This window comes from Erinaceus europaeus, chromosome 11 (assembly GCF_950295315.1).
Source record: "Erinaceus europaeus chromosome 11, mEriEur2.1, whole genome shotgun sequence".
Classification (NCBI taxonomy): domain Eukaryota; kingdom Metazoa; phylum Chordata; class Mammalia; order Eulipotyphla; family Erinaceidae; genus Erinaceus; species Erinaceus europaeus.
In genome coordinates this window covers 97,518,745-97,538,602 of record NC_080172.1, presented here as the reverse complement: position 1 = coordinate 97,538,602, position 19,858 = coordinate 97,518,745, and the positions used below count along the sequence as shown (strand labels likewise).

The 19,858-nt window shown below is 38.2% G+C and overlaps 1 protein-coding gene across 2 annotated transcripts in view; it reads right to left on the bottom strand.

Moving 5' to 3' along the window:
- Window positions 1-19,858, bottom strand: part of AK5 (adenylate kinase 5) — a 329,025-nt gene that overhangs the window by 304,166 nt on the left and 5,001 nt on the right. The window contains exons 2-5 of one of the 2 annotated variants that reach the window (XM_060202226.1): window positions 19,171-19,357; window positions 17,030-17,125; window positions 11,821-11,990; window positions 11,606-11,719 (exon numbers count right to left, since the gene is read on the bottom strand). In XM_060202226.1, the coding sequence (XP_060058209.1) occupies window positions 11,606-11,719; window positions 11,821-11,990; window positions 17,030-17,125; window positions 19,171-19,357 (567 nt within the window). Of the gene's footprint in view, window positions 1-11,605; window positions 11,720-11,820; window positions 11,991-17,029; window positions 17,198-19,170; window positions 19,358-19,858 lie in introns of both variants that reach the window. The other variant, XM_007534207.3, reaches the window with a different exon arrangement.

Sequence of the window (19,858 nt, the reverse complement as noted above, 5' to 3'; positions counted from 1 at the left end):
GATTGAGGCCTCCCTGGTACAAGTTGACGTATTGAAACAAAGAAAGATTAATAGTTAAACTGTACCATACCTAGCTGAGCAGTGGTCCACGACTAGGCAAAGATCTGTATGCCCCCCATAGAAGATTAATGATAGAAATAGCCCTCCGCAAAAGTCAAAAACAATTCTGGGTATGACCTCCCCTGAGAACAGGGCGATACCAAGTATTGTACCCATTCTTTTACAGTTATAGGGGAGTAACATGTAGCCTGCCAAAGCCACAAGACTATGATGCTTATTGCTACTTCTTTATGAGCTGGTTGTTTAGGCAACCTGAATGTAACCTGAAAAAAGTATAAAAGCTAATGCAGTTTCACTATTAAAATGAGTCCAGATTCACCCTCCAATAGAGTGTGGTGTCTATCTGTTCTCCCTCGCCGACTCCTGACCCACCGGGGAGGTTGCCTTCAAGACCCCTGACCCTCCTGCTGCTCATCCACTGTGGTGGTCCGCGGCAGCATCCTTCTGAAGTTCTTGGGTTGTTAATGCCCTTTAAGCCTGCAGGTGCTGCGAAGCACCCTTACTCAGAGAACATCAAGTGGAGCCAGAAAGAGAGCTTAAGATGTTTCAGTTGAGTTTTCCCAACTAAGTATTAGATATATGAGCAAAAAAGTCTAATTCCAACCACTAGTTAAATACAAATTTCCCAGGGGTGGGGGCAGGAATGTTAGAGAAAGATGACTAGAGGGCTCTGAACTCCAATTGCACCAGGACCCAGAGAAAGAAGAGGAAAAGGAAAGAAGGGCATTTGGAAGAAATGATAGGTGTGGGTGTGACTTAAAGAGGAGAGCACATAACCATGGGGGATATGGATATATATATATGAATAGTCAGTCAATCCATATCTGTGACCTTGAGAGTACTAATACATTTTTTTTTTTTTTACCAGAACACTGCTTAGCTCTGGCTTTTAGTGGTATGGGGGATTGAACCTGGGACTTTGGAGCCTCAGGCATGAAAAAAATCTCTGCATAACCATTATGATATTTACCCCCACCAGTTTCCAATGAAGGAAATGGGACACAGAACTCTATGGGTGGGAACGGTGTCACTAACAAAATTTTTTAAAAAGATGTTCAAAAAATACAATTTCACTAGAGGCTATGAATCAAAATCAAATAGCTAGGGCTTGGGGAGATAATAAAATGGCTACTTAAAAAGTCTTTCATGCCTGAGTCTCCAAGTTCCTAGGTTCAATCTCCACCACCAGAAGCCAGAGCTGAGCTATGCTCTAGTTAAAAAGATTAAGATGATGAAGAAGAAGAAAATAAAATTAAAAAAAAAAAAGCTGAGCAGTTCCAGATAGCCACACTTGTAGGAAGCGTATCGAATTATAAATCATTGTTACTTCAAGCTACTAAATTTTAGGTGATATGCTATGTAGTAATAGCTAATGCACACCATAAAATCAAAGATGAGTCTGATTTTATCAATGTGTGAAATCTGAAAATTTTCTTTTTAATTTACATAAGGTAATTATAGAATCTCACTGGCCTTTTAACTTTCCTGTTTTTTTTTCAATATCAAAGTACATTACAATAAAACTGGTTAGTCATGTAGTATTAAAATTTCAATGTCATATCCTAATTATTATATAATTATAAGCAAGTTTCTAAATCATTAGTTTTATGGGAAAACACCAACATTTTCTCTAATATTTTGCATGAAATGCTAATACTTGGAAAATATTTTTATGTAATTAAGACTAAATCATTAGGGGCAATTCAAATATGCCCCTCTTAGGAATAGCAAATCAAATTATAAGTCTGTCAAATCAATTCACTATGCAAGTAGGATGGCAGTCCTCTGAGAATTAACTTTCTTTTATGTCTAAGCTTTTCTTTTAAACACTTTTACCTAGTGAAGAATTTTTCCTATATCCAATCTTATACAGACTCTGAACTTAACTCTATTTTAACGCTCCTTTTAAATGGCAAGGTTGAGGAGAAACTACTGGCCCTCGAAGAAATCACAACTGGAAGAAGGGGGACAAATTAGTCATGTCTGCGTGCTCCACATCTCACACCCGTCTAGTGCATAATATGTGATGCAGGGAATTCAAGAGGGTTGTGTGTGGGCTCAGGAGCCACAATCCTCAGCTTCCTTTGAAGAGTCCTTTCTCTCTAGCTCAAGAAGACTGGAGGAATGCAAATGGGCTAAGAGAGACATCGCTACAGGAATCACTTTGAGCCCATTACTTCTATTTCAAACCAAACATTCCCAAGTACATGTCAAAACTAGGTGACCAGGAAGGTTGCTCTAAAGTCCTTTTTCATCATTGCTCCCCTTGACTACCCTATTTCAACCAAAGTGAAAATGCTTAGAGCCTGCTAGTAGTTTAACTAGGATCATCACACCTTAGAAAACAAAGCAGCTTTAAATAAGAGGGGGGAGGTGGTAGAGAGGGAGAAAGAGATACTTTTATAAGCGCTGCTCCACCACTCGTGAAGCTTTCCTCTATACATAGGGACCTTGCACATGGTAACATGTGCATGCTGCCTGGTGAGCCACAATCTGACTGAGAGAGAGAGAGAGAGAGAGAGAGAAAAGAAGAAGGAGGAGGAGGAGGAGAAGGAGGAGGAGGAGGGGGAGGAGGAGGAAGAGGAGATGGAGAAGGAGGAGGAGGAGGAGGAGGAGAAGGAGAAGAAGAAGTAGAAGAAGGAGGAGGGGGAGGTGGTGCACCTGGTTAAGCACTCATATTACAGTGTGCCAAGACCCAGGTTCAAACCTCCAGTCCCCACCTGCAGGGAGAAAGCTTCATGAGTGGTGAAGCAGGGCTGCAGGTGTCTCTCTCCCTCTCTGTCTCCCCCTCCCTTCTCAATTTCTCTCTGTCTCTATCCAATAATAAATAAATAAATATTTAAAAAAACAAAAAAAATAGAATAGCAAAGCAGAGTAGTGTTGGGTTTAAAGTGATAATATCACCCCAAAATTTACAAAATATGTACATTCAAATATAAATTTTCAGAGTCAATGTATTTTTTACCAAAACCAGAAACTAAAGCATAGAGACAGCAGAAAAATTAGGTCAGTTCATTGCCAACTGACTTCTGTAATTACAGCAAAATACAAAAAAAAAAAGACCCCTGGGTCACTGAAACATTAATAATGATTTTTGGTATATATTTGGGAGTGAATCTCCTAGAATCATCATCAAGGAGATTCTACATAAATCCCCACAGTGAGTGCTAGTTCCACATTTAAATTACAAACTAGTTCCACATTTAAATTACATAAGAAGGCAAGGAGATAGATAGCTCACCTAGTTGTATGCATGCCCTACCCTGCACAAGGCCATAGGTTCAAACCCAGACACCACACATGAGCACCAGAGACAACACCTAGGGAATCCCATAGAAGGGAGAACAGAGCTGTGGTATCTTTTCTCTGTGTACTGGTCTTTCCTTTTCTCGTTTCTCTTAAAATTAAAGAATAGGACGTTGGTCCATACTATCAAAGAGGGATAAATATAGGGAAACTTCCAATGGAAGGGATAGGACAAGGAACTCTGGTAGTGGAAACTGTGGAATTATATCCCTGTTATTTTACAATCTTGCCAATCACTAATAAATCACTAATAAAATTTTAAAAATAAAGAATAGAAAACTGGGCTGGGAAGTCTGCACAAGAGTACTGGGCAAGCTAGAGGCTCTGAGTTCATTCCCCAGCACTGTATAAAGAAATGAAAACAGCCAAGTGCCCTATTGTAGAGAAAAATGATGATTTGGTGGTGGGTGAGATGCACTGACATCTATTGTGGGGAAATGTGAAACTGTATCCTTTGACTACAATGATCTTATAAAACATTTCCTCAATATAAGTAAAAAAAAATTGTTTTAAAAAGTAAAATCACAGAAGTGGACATGGAAGCCTCTCTAGGAAAGGGAAAGAGATAGCTCCATGGAACTATTCCCAAGTACAGAGAAAGTAGAGGAAAATTGGGTGGAACCAAAAGCAGGTTCACAGAATGAAGTAAGGTGGACTTTGTTTAAAAATGTAAAACCCAAGATGTGCACTGAGAACAAGTCTTGTAATCAATGGTTTTCAAATGTTTCTAACCACAGTGTGGATGTCCAAGGACTCCAGCTGACATATCTCTAGGGTACTTCCCGCTATTTCTCACAGAAGTTTTCCTTCCAACTGAGCCTCCCTAGAATCTCACAAATATTAAATAAAAACAGTGCTGTTTTGGCCTGCTGTAGTCCACCCCATTATGTAGGGCTCTAGTCAGGAATCCTTGGATTCCACATAGATATGATAGGCCTAGACCTCTAATAGATCCCTCTCTCTACCATCACTGGTTATCTCCATCAGGAACAACATCATAAACTCTCTTCTGGGCCTCTACAGGACCTTGTCCTCAATGTAGGACAACAAACAGTAGGGACTGCCCCACTCTCTGAAGGAAGGAAGACTAGGTCAACCTACCCTGCCATTTGAGGAAGACTGTTCCTGAATTGAGTGCATCCTAGAATGTTTGTAGATATGACCATGGACTGTGAGCTCAGACTGACAAGGATGTGGATGTTACAGAGGCTCCTGCGATAAATTTGAACAGATATGGGCCCTAGATCAGATTGATGGGATTTATAGTTAATAGTATTTATATACTTTCCCATATTTGGGAGTTACTCTCTTCCCTTATTCAGCTTTCTAGTCCTATTCTCAACTCTGACACCAACTTCCCAGACAATACTTTTAGCCCACCTTCATGTTAGCTGTTGAGCTCAGGCAGAAATTATAAAATCATAGGTCCCTTGGAATATACCTAAAATAGACCTCCTAGCTTCAGACAAAAAGAAACAAAAACTCCAACATGACCTTTAAGAGGTCCATCAGCTGATTTGACAAACAACCCCTAAGGAAAACTGATGCTCTCTCTTGTCTTCAAAGTCTGTAACAAACAGGAGGGAAGACTCCAGATCTATAGAGAGCTTATCACAGCCAACTTTGGAATTGGACAGAGCCACATGACTTAAGTTCTTAACAATGAACTGTAAAAAGGTCTGTGTCCTGGAAAGGAGACTACCTGGGACTGCAACAAGACAGGACTGGAACTACTTTGGGAAAGCACCAAATCATCAGAGCATCCAGAGACCGTAACTCTGCCCAGACCTCCAGCTCTACCCAGTTGAGAAACTTCTCTAAAGAACATGGAATATCAAAGATCACCTGACACTGCAACAAGATGAGACTGGGACTACTTTGGGAATCCACCAAGTCACTGATGAGTTGTACACATGTGGCTCTTGGACAGAGAGGAGCCTAAGGAGAGATTCCTGGCGCTAAAGCCCATATCTACTCCTGAGTGGCTAGTAACAGTCTGTCAGTTTGGCAGTTGAGTAGTCACCTACAGCCTCTTTTACCAACAAAAAGACTGCTGAAGGGAGGAGAGGACTGTCCCATAAGACTCACCAAATGAAACTGTGAGTTTCCATTGGCAACTGCCCTCAGAGGCTGAAGAAGCAGGGTGAGAGGCCCTGTGCTGACATGGGGGTTGGGGGGGGGGTAGAGAAATGACCAGGAAACTCAGAAGAAGATCTAAACCCTAGTGATCTAGCAGTAGGGTTGTATAGTAGGAGCCTTTGCACATTGTTCTCCTGATGAGAACATGGTGAATAATTGCTTCAGAACCTACAGACTATTAACAGGACTTGTTAGGAAATTCACAGGGCCTGGCCTGGCTCTGACAGCTGGCAGAGAAGCTGAATTGAGCCCAGAACTTTGGATCCTTGGGGTGTGGGAGTCTCTTTGCATAACCACTGTCCTATCTCTTCCCCACCCTGATTTATCTCTTGGTCAGTGAGTGATTAAGCTAAAATACCTACTTACAGGTAAAAAGCCTCCAGGCTACCATAGTCTACAAGGAAGAAAAAGAACAAAAGAGGCTTTAACAGACACTGTCCTTCAACTCAGGGATTGAGATAACACTGAAACAACTGTTAATTTCCACAACTGTGAACTCTTTAAGTACCTTACTTAGACACAAGTCAATCCAGGCAAGAGCAACCAGTTGACTGAAAAGTACTGAAAGAAGGACCTCGTAGCACACGGTAATAATAGTTACACTAAGGAGAAACATTGGAGAAATTAACCAGGACAAAAGTCCAGCTAAAAGCCCCCTAAAGTAGAAGCACAGAAGAATGAGATGAACATGAAAACACTAATTAAGCAATTAGTCACAGGAATGAGGGAAGAGTTTGAACAAAACATTATCAGAAACACAAAAACAAAAAATGAGACTCTGAAAGAAAGCACTATCTTGAGGTAATTAAAGAGCTGGAAGCTGAAATAGCTGAGCTAAGAGCATAACTAGCTGAACAAGCTAATACAGTATCAGAACAGGGTACCAAAATAGCTGAGCTACAGAAAACAACAGAGGGGAGAGAGAATAAAATGAATGAGGCCGGAAACAGAATTAGCAAGTTTGAGGGCAAATTAGAGAAAACTAAGAAAGAAGTAAGATATCTCAAAAAGAGATTAAGAGATACTGAAAACAACAGAGACATATCGAGTGACTTCAAAAGAAATAATATATGCATTATAGGCCTACCAGAGGAAGAAAGAGAGGGAGAAAGGAAAGCATTCTTCAGGACATAATAGACGAGAACTGTCCTAGTCTAGACAACATAAAAGACATAAAGGTTCAAAAAGCCCAGAGGGTCCCAAACAGAATTAACTCAGACTAAAGACACCAAGATATTATCATATTTAGAATTAGATGGAATTAAGGAAGTTGGGTGGTAGTGCAGTGGGTTAAGTGCATGTGGTGCAAAGCATAAGGATCAGTATAAGGATCCCAGTTCCAACCCCTGGCTCCCCCACCTGCAGGGGAGTCGCTTCACAAGTGGTGAAGCAGTTCTGCAGGTGTCTATCTTTCTCTCCCCCCTCTGTCTTCCATTCTTCTCTCCATTTCTCTCTGTCATATCCAACAACAACAACATCAATAACTACAACAATAAAACAAGGGTAACAAAAGGGAATAAATATATATAAAAAGAAAAAGGATAAGGATAAAGAAAGGATCCTGAAGGCTGCAAGAGAAAAACAGAGTCACCTACAGAGAAAAGCCCATAAGATTAGCAACAGATTTCTCCACACAAACACTACAGGCCAGAAGAGAATGGCAAGATATCTATTGAGTGTTCAAAGAGAAAGGCTTTCAACCAAGACTACTGTATCCTGCTAGACTGTGATTCAAACCAGATGGATGCATAAAAACCTTCTCAGACAAGCAACAGTTGAAGAAATCAACTTATCACCAAGCCTGTACTGAAAGAAGCTCTGAAAGGTCTCCTAAAAACAATCAAGATCACCATAAAAATGACATATATCAGAACACTCTAAAAATCTACAATAATGGCTTTAAAATATCTTCAATCTATGATATCAATAAATGTCAATGGCCTGAATTCACCTATTAAAAGGCACAGAGTAGGAAGATGGATCAGAAAACACAACCCAACCATATGTTGTCTGCCGGAATCCCATCTAACTCAACAAGACAAACACAGACTCAAAGTGAAAGAATATAAAACTACCATACAAGCCAATGGACCACAACAAAGGAAGGAATAGCTATGCTTATGTCTGACATGATAAACCTTAAAATAAATAAAATTTGAAAAGATAGGGAGGACATTACTTAGTGCTCAGAGGATCAATCAATCAAGAAGTCTTAATGATTATCAACATCTATACATCCAAGGAGAAGCCATATAAATACATCAAAAATCTACTGAAAGAGCTACAGCAACACAGTCATAGTAGGAGACGTCAACACCCCACTCTCTCAACTCGACAGATCATCCAGGCAGAAAATCAGCAAAGAAACAAGGAAGCTAAATGAAGAGATAGATAAACTAGAACTACTGGACATTTTCAGAGTAAAAATGGTGATTTCACCATTTTCAACCCATCTTGGATGGAGCTTGAAGAAATCATGTTAAGTGAAATAAACCAGAAACAGAAGGATGAATATGGATGATCTCCTTCACAGGCAGAAGTTGAAAAACAAGACCAGAAGAGAAAACACTAAGCAGATCTTGGACTGGAGTTGGTGTATTGTACCAAAGTAAAAGACTGGGGTGAGTGGGGGGTGGGGGGGCAGAGGGAGTTCAGGTCCTGGAACAGGGTGGCAGAGAACCTGGTGGGGGTTGTATTGTTGTGTGAAAAACTGATAAATGTTATACATGTACAAACTACTGTATTTACTGTCAACTGTAAAACATTAATCCCCCAATAAGGAAATAGAAAAAAGGAAAACAAATCGAAATGTCTCCTGCTCTAATATCTGGGATTTAAGAAACTGATCTTGCAGGGACAGGTGGTGGCACACCTGGTTAAGTGCACACATTACAGAGTGCAAGGACCCAGGTTCAAGCCCCTGGTCCCCATATGCAAGGGAAAGCATCACAAGTGGTGAAGCAGGACTACAGGTGTCTCTCTGTCTCACTCCTCTATGTCTCTATCAATTTCCTCTGTCTCTATCCAATAACAAATAAAGAAAAATACTAAAAAAATAAAGAAGAAAACAAACAAACAAACTGATCATGTACTTCAAGTACACTCTTTCCCCCTTTTGGCCAACAAGAACAGACCTTAATTAACAGTGACCTGTCTGCCACCATGCTTATGTCAGTCATGCCCCAGAGAAGCGGTTCTCAAATGAGGTCTTGAGACTCCTGAAGATAGACCATTTCAGGTCAAAGCTATTTTGATGTTAATACTAAGAAATCATGTCTTTTTACTCTCTTTCACTCACAAATATCCAATGTAGGTTTCAAGTTGCTGTATAAACTTCTTCTTCTTCTAGCGTTTGCCGCTGTATAAACTAACTGATCACAACAGTTGTGAATGTGGAGATTGAAGCTCTCTAGCCCTCATGGTGAATCAGGTATATATATATATAATAGAAATAAATACCAGTGATATGCAGTGTGTCATTGTGTTTTTATAACAGCATATTTAATGTGCCACAAACAGGCAATAATCATAGATTGGGGAACTTTCTATATAAGAAAATTAAAATATGTTAAAATATGGGTTATTGGTTGGTTGGTTTGGCAGTTAAGGGACAGATATTTCATTTTAAAAAGTTGATGTCCTTTGTTATGCCATTGCAAAATACTTGATATAACATGTACGGTTACTGGAAATACAGACCATGTTCCCATGGAATATACAGCTAGATCCAATATTTTGGCAAGACAGAGCCAAAATATGTTAGTATATGCTGATAGCTCTGTATTGCAGGAACATCATATTACAACAGATAAAGCTAAAAAAAAAAGAGTGGACCTGTTTGCATACAAATAAAAAAAAAGAAAGAAAACAGAAAATTAAGGCCTCGTAAATTGGAAATGTCAATGGTTCCGTTTTACAAACAGTAGAAAACAAGGTTATTGTTGCCCAAGGAACTACCCTTAATTGTCCCCTTCCAAATAAATGACCTCATTCTGCAGTAAGCCTAAACTAAAGATATTGTCTTCCCACCAAAGCCTACTGTTTTATGTTTTTCTAAAGTAACTGCTACACAATTCATAAAATAGAGACACAAAGAAGCTTAGTAACTATACTCAGAAAAGACCTTCAGGTATAATTACAGGCACTAAATAGAAGCAAAAAGACCAGAAGTTTACATTTTTGAGAAAATTGTTATACGAGATGAATCACATGCCTAGTTACAGTTTTTTTTCCTTTTCCAAACTTACAGTAGTTCCCTTGAAAGTAGTCCCCAATATATTATGTAGGTAGGCTGAATAACGGACAAGTTCTCAGGGGACCACTGGCCTCCAAAGATAATAAATAATTATTCCAAATTCGTAGAACCAGGAGCAGCTAATGGCTTACCAGAGAATATCACTCCAATTGCAATTCCAGCCTCACAAAATTTGTGATGTGCTAATGACTTTAACAATGCAATATCACTACCCTATAGGCTGCAAAACATCCTGATTCTGAGTAAGAATTTTTATTTACTTGTGATCTTGATCCTCTGCAGCTTACTGATACAAGGTCAGATCTGGACACAATGAAGTAACCTGCACAGCTATCAAGAGATTCTAAGCTTTTGAATGAGATTATGAGACTCTAGGTTATTTTTGTTTGTTTGCATTTTGGAGTAAGCACATACTATATGTGGAATAGAGGAAACAGAGAGACATTTGGATGGTTAGAAGGATAAACTGTGGTAGCAGGTGCTGGTTAGTTCCTTCACCCTTTTGTGGTAACAGAACTGCAGTCAGGCACCTTGTTACCCAGCTGAACTGTATTTCCAGCCTTCCTCACAATTGCATAACTAAATTCTCAACAAAGATTGTGAACAGAAGTGGATGCTACTTGCAGATTTAGGACTTCAGACCTTCACGTTCTCTTCCCCTAACACGCCAGCTGGAACCCGTGAGTGATGCCAAGCCTGTTTCAATCACACAGCTGCTGACTGTGTCCTAGGAGATGGCAGAATAACAACTTGGAAGGAATCATGGTCCTGAAATGACCCCAAGGAGAAAAGCTGTCCAGCCAATCTGGACTGGTCATATTGAGGGCACTCCCTAGGAGAACAATTATACTTTACACACCACTCAAATACTAAATTTGTTACAGTGGTCTCACAATCAATAGTATATGGCTAACACTGGGGAAGAAATGTTTAAAGACAACCTCTGAAAAGTTGTTATACCCTGTCTCTGGTTCTTGGCATAAAACTTCTAGAACCCGTGGAACTTTCTGAGTGGATATGATGCATGAATGACTGCTGGGTTGTTTCCTTATCACTATATGGGAACACTAAATATAGCACCAGAGGAAAACTTCATTGATGATACAACATTGTTTTGGTCTCTCTCTCTTAAAATACATTTTATTTGTTTTTATATTTTATTACTTATTGGATACAGACAGAGAGTAATTGAGAGGGAAGGGGGAAATATAGAGGAAGACAGACAGAGAGACCCCTGCAGACCTACTTCACTGTTCATGAAGCTTCCTTCCTGAAGGTGGTAGCCAAAGGTTTGAAACCAAGTCCATGTGCATTGTGACATGAATGTTCAACCAGGTATGCCACCACCCAGCTGCTTTCTGTCTCTCTCAAGAAAAATGCAGAAAAATTGGGCCAGGAGGCAGTCCTGCTGTGTCAAGTATGTGTAAGATCCTCAGTTCACTTTCTGCACTATATTAAAAAAAACAACCCCAGAAGCAATATAAGTAATGTTTTACAACCCTAGGAAGTACAGACTGGGAAAAGCTTGCTTCCCCCCCCCCTTAGTAACTAAAGATTAAAAATAAAGTCTCATGGAAGTATCTTGAAACAAAGTTGAGAGACTTTACTTTTTAAATAAAAGTCATGCATTCTATTATTAGTTTCTGTCTTTTCTTTTTTGGCAGAGTCTGTCTTTAATTTTAAAGTATATATGCCAAGAAAATGACCTCCTGCCAATGCACATTCCCATTTTCAGCCCAGATTTTATTTGAAAATAACAGCAAGTCTTCTAAGAAATATATTTATTTTAATTTCAAAATTTTAAGCAACTATCATGCCATTTAAAATATAAGGAGTTAGTCTTACTTGGTCCTCAAAAGATAGAGCCTGGGCAACATCTCTTGGAAATCCATCAATGACAATGCCCTCTTCATCGGGCATTTGCATCAATTTCTGTTTTATCTCTGTAATTGTTGTTTCCTTTGATAGAGAAAAAAAGATGGAAAACCAGGGTGAACTTCAGGAGGCTTGTAACTAGTTTAAACACCTTTGTACAATAGAAGCAAATGATGTCGCAGTACCTGTGGGGCCAGTTCTCCAGTTGTAATTATTTTGGCAATAAGACTCCATTTCCTATTACTGCTGGTATGGTGGATCTTCTTTCTTAATAATTCTCCCACAGAAATGTACTTGAATCCATAACGCTCTGCGATTTTCAGACTTTGGGTGCCCTTTCCACTTCCTGGGCCGCCTGTCATTTTATACAAGCAAAACTGTGACAATATGATACAGAAAGAAACTTCCTCTTAAATGTTATCTAGATCACTTGGGTGAGTAACAATTCAACATCTGATGTGGTCACTGTTGCCTCTGAATGTCGCAAGTGGACACCTAGTTTAACATTCAGAAAAGGGCAGACTTGTCACAATTGACTATGTTAGATAAAAAAAATAAAAGTTTTCATCTCTCCCTATTTAAGTATTTTTTTAAATTTCTAACTATTTAGCTAAAAGATAGCTTTCTATGTATTGAATAAATTATAATTTTCTTTTTTTTCATTTCATTTTTTAGAAATCATTTTATATTTATTTATTTTCCCATTTGTTGCCCTTGTTGTTTTATTGTTGTCATTGTTGTGGGATAGGGCAAGGAGAAATGGAGAGAGGAGGGGTAGGCAGAGAAGGGGAGAGAAAGACAGACACCTGTAGACCTGCCTCACTGCTTGTGAAGCGACTCCCCTGCAGGTGGGGAGCCGGGGGCTCGAACCGGGATTCTTATGCCAGTCTTTGTGCTTCACGCCACATGCTACACTACACCTGACTCCCTTCATTTTATTTTTTTAAAGGTAGTGACAAGAGAGGTAGAGAGAAGAGAGTAAAAGAGAACACAGCACCAAAGCTTTCTTCAATGCTACGGACCCCAGGCTCCAACCTGGGTCATGCACATGGCATAGCAATACACTATCCAATTGAGCTACTTTGCCAACCCTAAGGAAGAAATTTTATATATACTCAGATAAATATTTCCTTTATGATCAAAGAAAAATCTATGGGATACAATAGATAATGATAAAAATAACAAACAATGTACTCCATGCTAACAAGCAGTGAATGGGCAGCTTTATGAAGGGTAATAATTATTTTTAACCCAAGTCACACTGATATTGACATCACCTATTTAAATCATTCCTATGAGTGCCTTTGACAATCTCCTTTAAGTTAAAAAGAAGTTTTATGAAATGAATATGTAGAATAAATAGATTGAACAGGCCCTTAAGGCTGAAAAATTTCAAAGAATTCATGGTAATTTTGAGTTTGTGATATATTAGTACTAGGTCAACACTCTGAAACAAAGCACAAATCATAGGTAATTGACATCAATTTTTTAAAAGCATAAGCACTAAAATAATGATAAAAATCTCTGCCCCAGATTTTATTTCTAAATATTTTATTACTTTAACATATATATATATATAATTAAATCAATTTATTTATATAGCATGAAGATAGAAATTGAGAGGGAAGAGGGAGATGGAGGTGGAGAGAAATGTATGTACTCCACCGGGTGCGTCACCACGCAGCTCCTTTTTAATTTATATTTCTAAACAGCCTAGACTAATTAGAGTCAAGAGTCTGAACAGATTTCAAAATAAAGCACCTAACAGTCAGTCAAGCCTGTAATTGTTTGCTGGCAATTATCAAAATGAACAATTTTCAAGAAGTAAAGCAAACATTATTGCATGCAGGTAAAATATTTTCAAAAGTTAATGTCTAAGAAGTATTGGATTGTCTTGGCAATAGAGACAAATATAACTGCAATTTATTAAACAATAGTGAAAATAAAAATGTGTAAAAGTGAGCTAATGTTCTCCCTATTAATCCAGTGTCAAATTATTTTGCTTGATGTCATTTTACATATGATTAAAATATTTTTATCATTATTGAAAATAATGTAAGTGGAAAACAGAGCTTTATTTTGTTTTAGAAAGAAGAGTTCCAAATGAACAGATCTGATTGGCTAGGGCTATTTTCTCTTTAATTTTTGTGGGTGTAGAATTCTAAGATCAATGAGCAAATAATGCACCCAATTGTATCTATGTTTTACCTTTTTATTAAACTTAGGATAGCAATTTATTTGCATTTTTACCATTCTCTAAGAAACTATAAATCCTATCATACTAGACTCAATGTTTGAACTGCCTCAGTTAAATTCTTTACTCTGCCAATCAAAAATTAGTCTTTATTATAAGTAGCTTCTTGGCCTGTTAGTATATGAACAAGTAACAGCTCTGCTTAAAGAAAAGCAATTATCTGATCAGGTCTATCCACAAATTTGTATTGATTTAATTTCTAAAGGATGAAAGATACCTTTCATAAACTGTAGTTCTATAAGTGATCTCCTGAGCCATCAAATTGAGAGATTATAAATTTCACTGAATCAAAAATTAATTCAAACACACTAAAAGTCATGACACCCTTAACGGAAAATTTTTTATCAACTAACAGAGGCCTAGCAGACAACAAAATATGCTTAGAACAAATAACACATAATAGCATTAATTTATGAGATGAGCTTGGTTTTTGAAGCTTCCTAACAAGTTATTTTTACTTTTTTTTCTATCTGAAGCCAGACTGAACATGATTTTGTTCTATTTTTCTCTACTACCTAATACATATTAGCATCCATCCAACTCAGGTCCATAATTACATTAACAAGATAGATTCATATTTGTACCCAAAAGGTCAACTTAAAAAAAATCTATACTGCCAGAAATAAAATTTATTTGGATGTAATATCATGTGGACAACTGTTCCTCTCCCATCCCCTTTTCAAGTCGAAACTAATGAAAATTTATAAGGCTCAGCATAATTTATAATTCCACAAAAGTCACAAAATTGCCTCCATTTTCTCTAATAACCCAAGGTTTGACTTTTCATCTTTTCCCTTTTTCAGCCTTCTAAAAATGATTTGCACTCACTGGCTTTGCATTATGCATATGATATATAAAAGATTACGATACAGTGTGTAAATCCATTACTAGAATCACATCCCTGGGAAGCAAGTAGCTTTTACATAGAAGAAACTGTGGTGAAGGAGAGAAACTTGAGCTTTTATGAGCTTAGTTCACTGGAATGTAATCATTTCATGTTAAACTTAAATACACAAAAATTCATATTTTTCACACAACAGCAATTTGGTACTGCACTTTTTTTTTTTTAACAATCTGCCTTTGTTCATTCTGTTAATAATTTCAAATATTTTCAAGTTAGTGTTCACCTATAGGTCTTTCCCAAAGCATTTGCTTATCTTCTAAGCAAGAACTGCAAATATTTATGCACAAAAACATTAACCAGATTTGAGAGAAGATAGATTAATGGCATTACAGAGGCTAACACACCACAAGAATATTCTAATAGAAAACCAACTTATCTACTTTTATTATTATTTATTTAATTTGTTTATTTGCTTTCAGGATTACTGCCGGGGGTCAGTGCCTGCACCAAGAAGCCACTGTTCCTAGTGGCCATGTTTTTCCATTTACTGGATAACACAGAGAGATATTGAGAGAGAAGGGAAAGGTAGAGAGGGAGAGATAAAGGCACCTGCAGACCTGCTTCACTGTTTGTGAAGCGACCCCCATGCAGGTGGGGAACCGTAGGCTCGAACCAGGATCCTTGCGCGGGTCCTTACACTTCTTACTATATGTACTTAACTCAGAGTTGATCTCTTACCTCACACCCACATGGTATGAAAAGACTCTTTGTAAGTTTAAGATTCACATATTTATTAAGGCTGTCTTTGTGACCCAACAGATGGTCAATCCTTGAGACCATTTCAAATGCATTTGAGAAGGATGTGTATTCATTTCTTCAGGCATGGATTGTTCAGTATATATCTATTAAATCCAACTCATCTACAGCTTCCTTTAAGGTCATTATTTCTTTATTATGCTTTGGTCCTAATGATCTGTTTCTTGCTGTAAGTGGTATGTTAAAATTTCCACCTATTAGTATTTTTTAAATAAAATTCTTTTAAAATTTATTATTTGCTAGGACATGGATAGAGGAGAGAGAAAGAGATGTCTGCAGCATTGTTTCACCACTCATGAAGCTTCCCACTGCAGGAGGGGACTGGGAGCTTGAAGCTGGCTCTGCTTGCTCACAGTGAAATGCATTCAACTGGGTGCACCTCTGCCCTAAGACCCCCTACTACTATTGTGCGGCTGTTGATGTCTCCCTTGAGGTCAGTTACTCCTTGTTTTATAAATTACACACTTGTGTTGGGGGCATATATTTTGATATGTAGGTTCCAGTTTTCCATAGAGAAGGGTCATTTATATGAGTTTTTACACATCTGTTTTCCCCTCTAATGTTGCTAATGAGTATTCAATTTGTTCTGTTAGAGGGGAAATATAACATGTTTTGAAAAATTCTAATAGAATCAGTAATCTATCTTAAAACATATCAAAACATTTAAGACCACAGGACAATAAAACTCAAAGAGGAGACTATTTCAATTCATAGAGAATTTCTGTGACATCATAATGGATTCTATAAAAGTATAATAGGCATTAGGTTATATAATTATTATTATTTCTTTTTAAAACTATTTTTAAATATTTATTAATGAAAGGGATGGGGGAAGAGAGAGGGGAGAGAGAGAGAATACATCAGACATCACTTTGGTACATCTGCTACAGGGGACTGAATTCTCCTGCTTGAGAGTCCAATGCTTTATCCACTGGGTCAGCTCCCAGACCACAATTACAAACATTTCTATTTGTTTTTTTTTTTTCATTTTTCTGCCTTTAGGGTTATTGCTGGGGCTCAGTGCCTGCACTACAAATCCACTGCTCCTGGAGGCCATTTTCTCCATTTTATTGCCCTTGTTATTGTTATTGCTGCTGTTGTTAGATAGGTCAGAGAGAAATCGATAGAGGAGGAGAAGACAGAGATGGGGAGAGAAAGAGACACCTGCAGACCCACTTCACTGCTCCTGAAACGATGCCCCTGCAGGCAGGAGCCAGGGCTGGAACCTGGATTCCTACACTAGTCCTTGCGCTTCGTACCATGTGCACTTAACCCACACTGTGCTACCCTCCGGCCTCCCAAACATAGCTATTTTATTGATACACTAAAAATACATCTACTGTATTTTGAACTTTTGTATCTTGTTCATCATTATCCACATGCAAATTAAGTATCTCTAAATATGACACACAGATGACATTATTTCTAAATACAAGTAAAGTTAGCAAAAATATTAGAATTTTAATTTTTGTTCTCATACCTATGACAAGAATGATTTTTGGTCGAGGTCTAGCAGGATCAAAAACCTCATATTCCTCAATTAACTCTGCAGTCTCAGAAAGGTCCGTGTCACTTTCTATGGAGAATTGATGGATTGGAGGGAGTCGATCATATCGCCGATATGGAAAGTTTGAATTTTCAGGCATCACTGCAAAAGAGTAAGATAACTTTGAAATGGAAAAAAACCCAGCATAATACAACTTTTTTTTGCATTTAAAAACACATAGAAGATGAAAAATAATTCAGTCATTTTTTTTTCCCCAACTGGAAGAAGGTTCTACTCCCTCAGTGGACAGCAAGATTTTCTTTTGAGGCCAATCAATATGCAAACCATACAATTTCATATTTGAGTTGGCCATGGTAGCATGAAAATAAGCATAAAGGCATGTACTTAAATGAATACATGCTTTCATTCCAGTTAAATTTCATTTATAAAAACAGGCAATGGACTAGGCATGGCCCACAGATTGCAGTTTGCCAACTCCTACCCTACAGAAACGTAAGTACTGATGCCTAGTTGTATTTGGTTGTATCCATTTTATTTTTTCCTTTTAGATAGTGACAGAGAAAAAGAGAATGAAAAAGACCACAGTACTGAAGCTTCCTTTAATATGGTAGGGACCAAACTGGAATGTAGGTCACATACATGACAAAGAGGCGTACTAGAAACATGAACCAGCCCTGTATCTATTCTTATCTCTTAAAATGGTGTTCCATGGAGTTGTGCAGTGAATGACATTCACAAACATACACAGCAGCCCATAGATCTGGTGCCGATGCATCATGGATTTTATTCATTCAATAAGTAGATTCCCACTCATTATGACTCAGGCAACCCAGTGAAATGACATGCATTTTGCCCTTCAAAATTAGACATATAAATGCCATTATATCATTAGTGCTGGACAATGGTATGTAATTTTGTTTGTCTTATCTTGCAGGTGATTAGAACTAGTAACAGAGGGCCAGCAGTATAGTCCAGTGGTTTACACATTTACACAACAGACTTTCATGACCAAGGCTTAGAGGTCCCAAGTTCAATCACTTGTGCCACCAAAGGCCAGATCTCTCTGAGTCATGCTCTTGTTAAAAAAAGAAGAGAGAGAGAGAGAGAGAGAGAGAGAGAGAGAGAAGAAGAAGAAGAAGAAGAAGGAGGAGGAGGAGGAGGAGAAGATGGAGAAAAAGGAGGGGTAGATAGCACTAACGGTTATGCAAAGTGACTCTCAAGACTGAGGCTCCAAAGTCCCAGGTTCAGTTGCTCACACCACCATAAGTCAGAGCTGATCCACTAGTGCTCTGGCTAAAAAAAAAAAAAAAAAAAAAAGACAAAAAAAAAAGAGATATAGAACAAAGGAAAAAAAAAAAGGAAATGAATAAAAATGATAAATAGCAGAAAGAAAGTAATCATGTGGAGCTGGGTGGTGTTGCACCTAGTTAAGTACATGTATTACCATGTACACAGACCCAGGTTCAAGTCCCTGTTTCCCACTTGCAGGGTGGCAAGCTTCGTAAGTCATGAAGCTGTGCTTCAGGTGTGTCTCTCTATCTTTCTCCCTCTTTATCCCCTCCTCAATTTCTTGATGTTCTATCTACTCTAAAATAAATAAAGTTAAATTTTTTAAAGAAAGTAATAACACTATAGGGTATCTTCAAGTACTTTGAAAGCCTTAGTAACTCTTAACACTTAATAGGGTACTTTTTTTTTTTTTTGCCTCCAGGGTTATTGCTGGGGCTCTGTGCCTGAATTACAAATCCACTGCTCCTGGAGGCTATTTTTTCCCCCTTTGGTTGTCCTTGTTTTATCATTGTTGTGGCTATTATTATTGTTGTTATTGTTGTTGGTGGGTAGAACAGAGGGAAATTGAGAAAGGAGGGGAAGACAGAGACAGAGGGAGAAAGACAGACACCTGCAGACCCGTTTCACCATTTGTGAAGCAACCCCTTGCAGATGGGGAGCCAGGGGTTGGGAGCCGGGGGTTGGAAGCCTGATCCTTATGCCGGTCCTATGCGCTCCATGCCATGTGCACTTTACCCGCTGCACTACCGCCCAACCCCTTATAGGGTACATTCTAATGAGACTATTGTAGATATAAAGTGCCTAATACCATGCATACACATTACCATTTCTTAGAAAGGATCTCCGTGATTGCCCTCCATTGAGTGGAGGCAGGGTCTTCTTTTCCTGGCTCACAAATGTGTCCCATTTCACCTTGTCACAGCCACCTAATTCCTTTACTTTTTGTAAACAACTTTCCAAGTATTCTATTGGGTCTTCAGGCTTAGAACACATCAGTCCATTCAAAAGGCTCTGCAATACAACAAAACACACCCACATAAAGGAAAATTTCAAACTACCTTTGTTAAAATAGTGACTTCTGGGTTGTTTTTATTCTTTCCAATATAGTTAGAATTTATGCTATAATCAAACTGAATATCAAGAATAATTCCTTAAATTTTTTATTATCTCAGCTGAGCATTCTCTGCCTTTTAAACAATCCAGACTTAAAATGGCTTACATAGTTTAAAATTCAGACATACACAGCTTAGAATGCAAGTTTACTTAGTTTAAAATGATAAAGTCCATCTAAGCAAGACAAAGTATAGAGTGTAAAAATTTCTAGTCATTATTTATTTATTCAAGTCTGTTTCTTTTTAAAAATTATTTATTTATTTATCTACTTATTTGTGATTGGGTAGAGAAAGAGAAAAACTGAAAGGGAAGAGAGCCATAGAGGGAGAGAGACACCACTCGTGATGCCGCGGCCTTGCACACTGTGACAGGTGCACTCAAGCAGGTGTGCCACCCCCT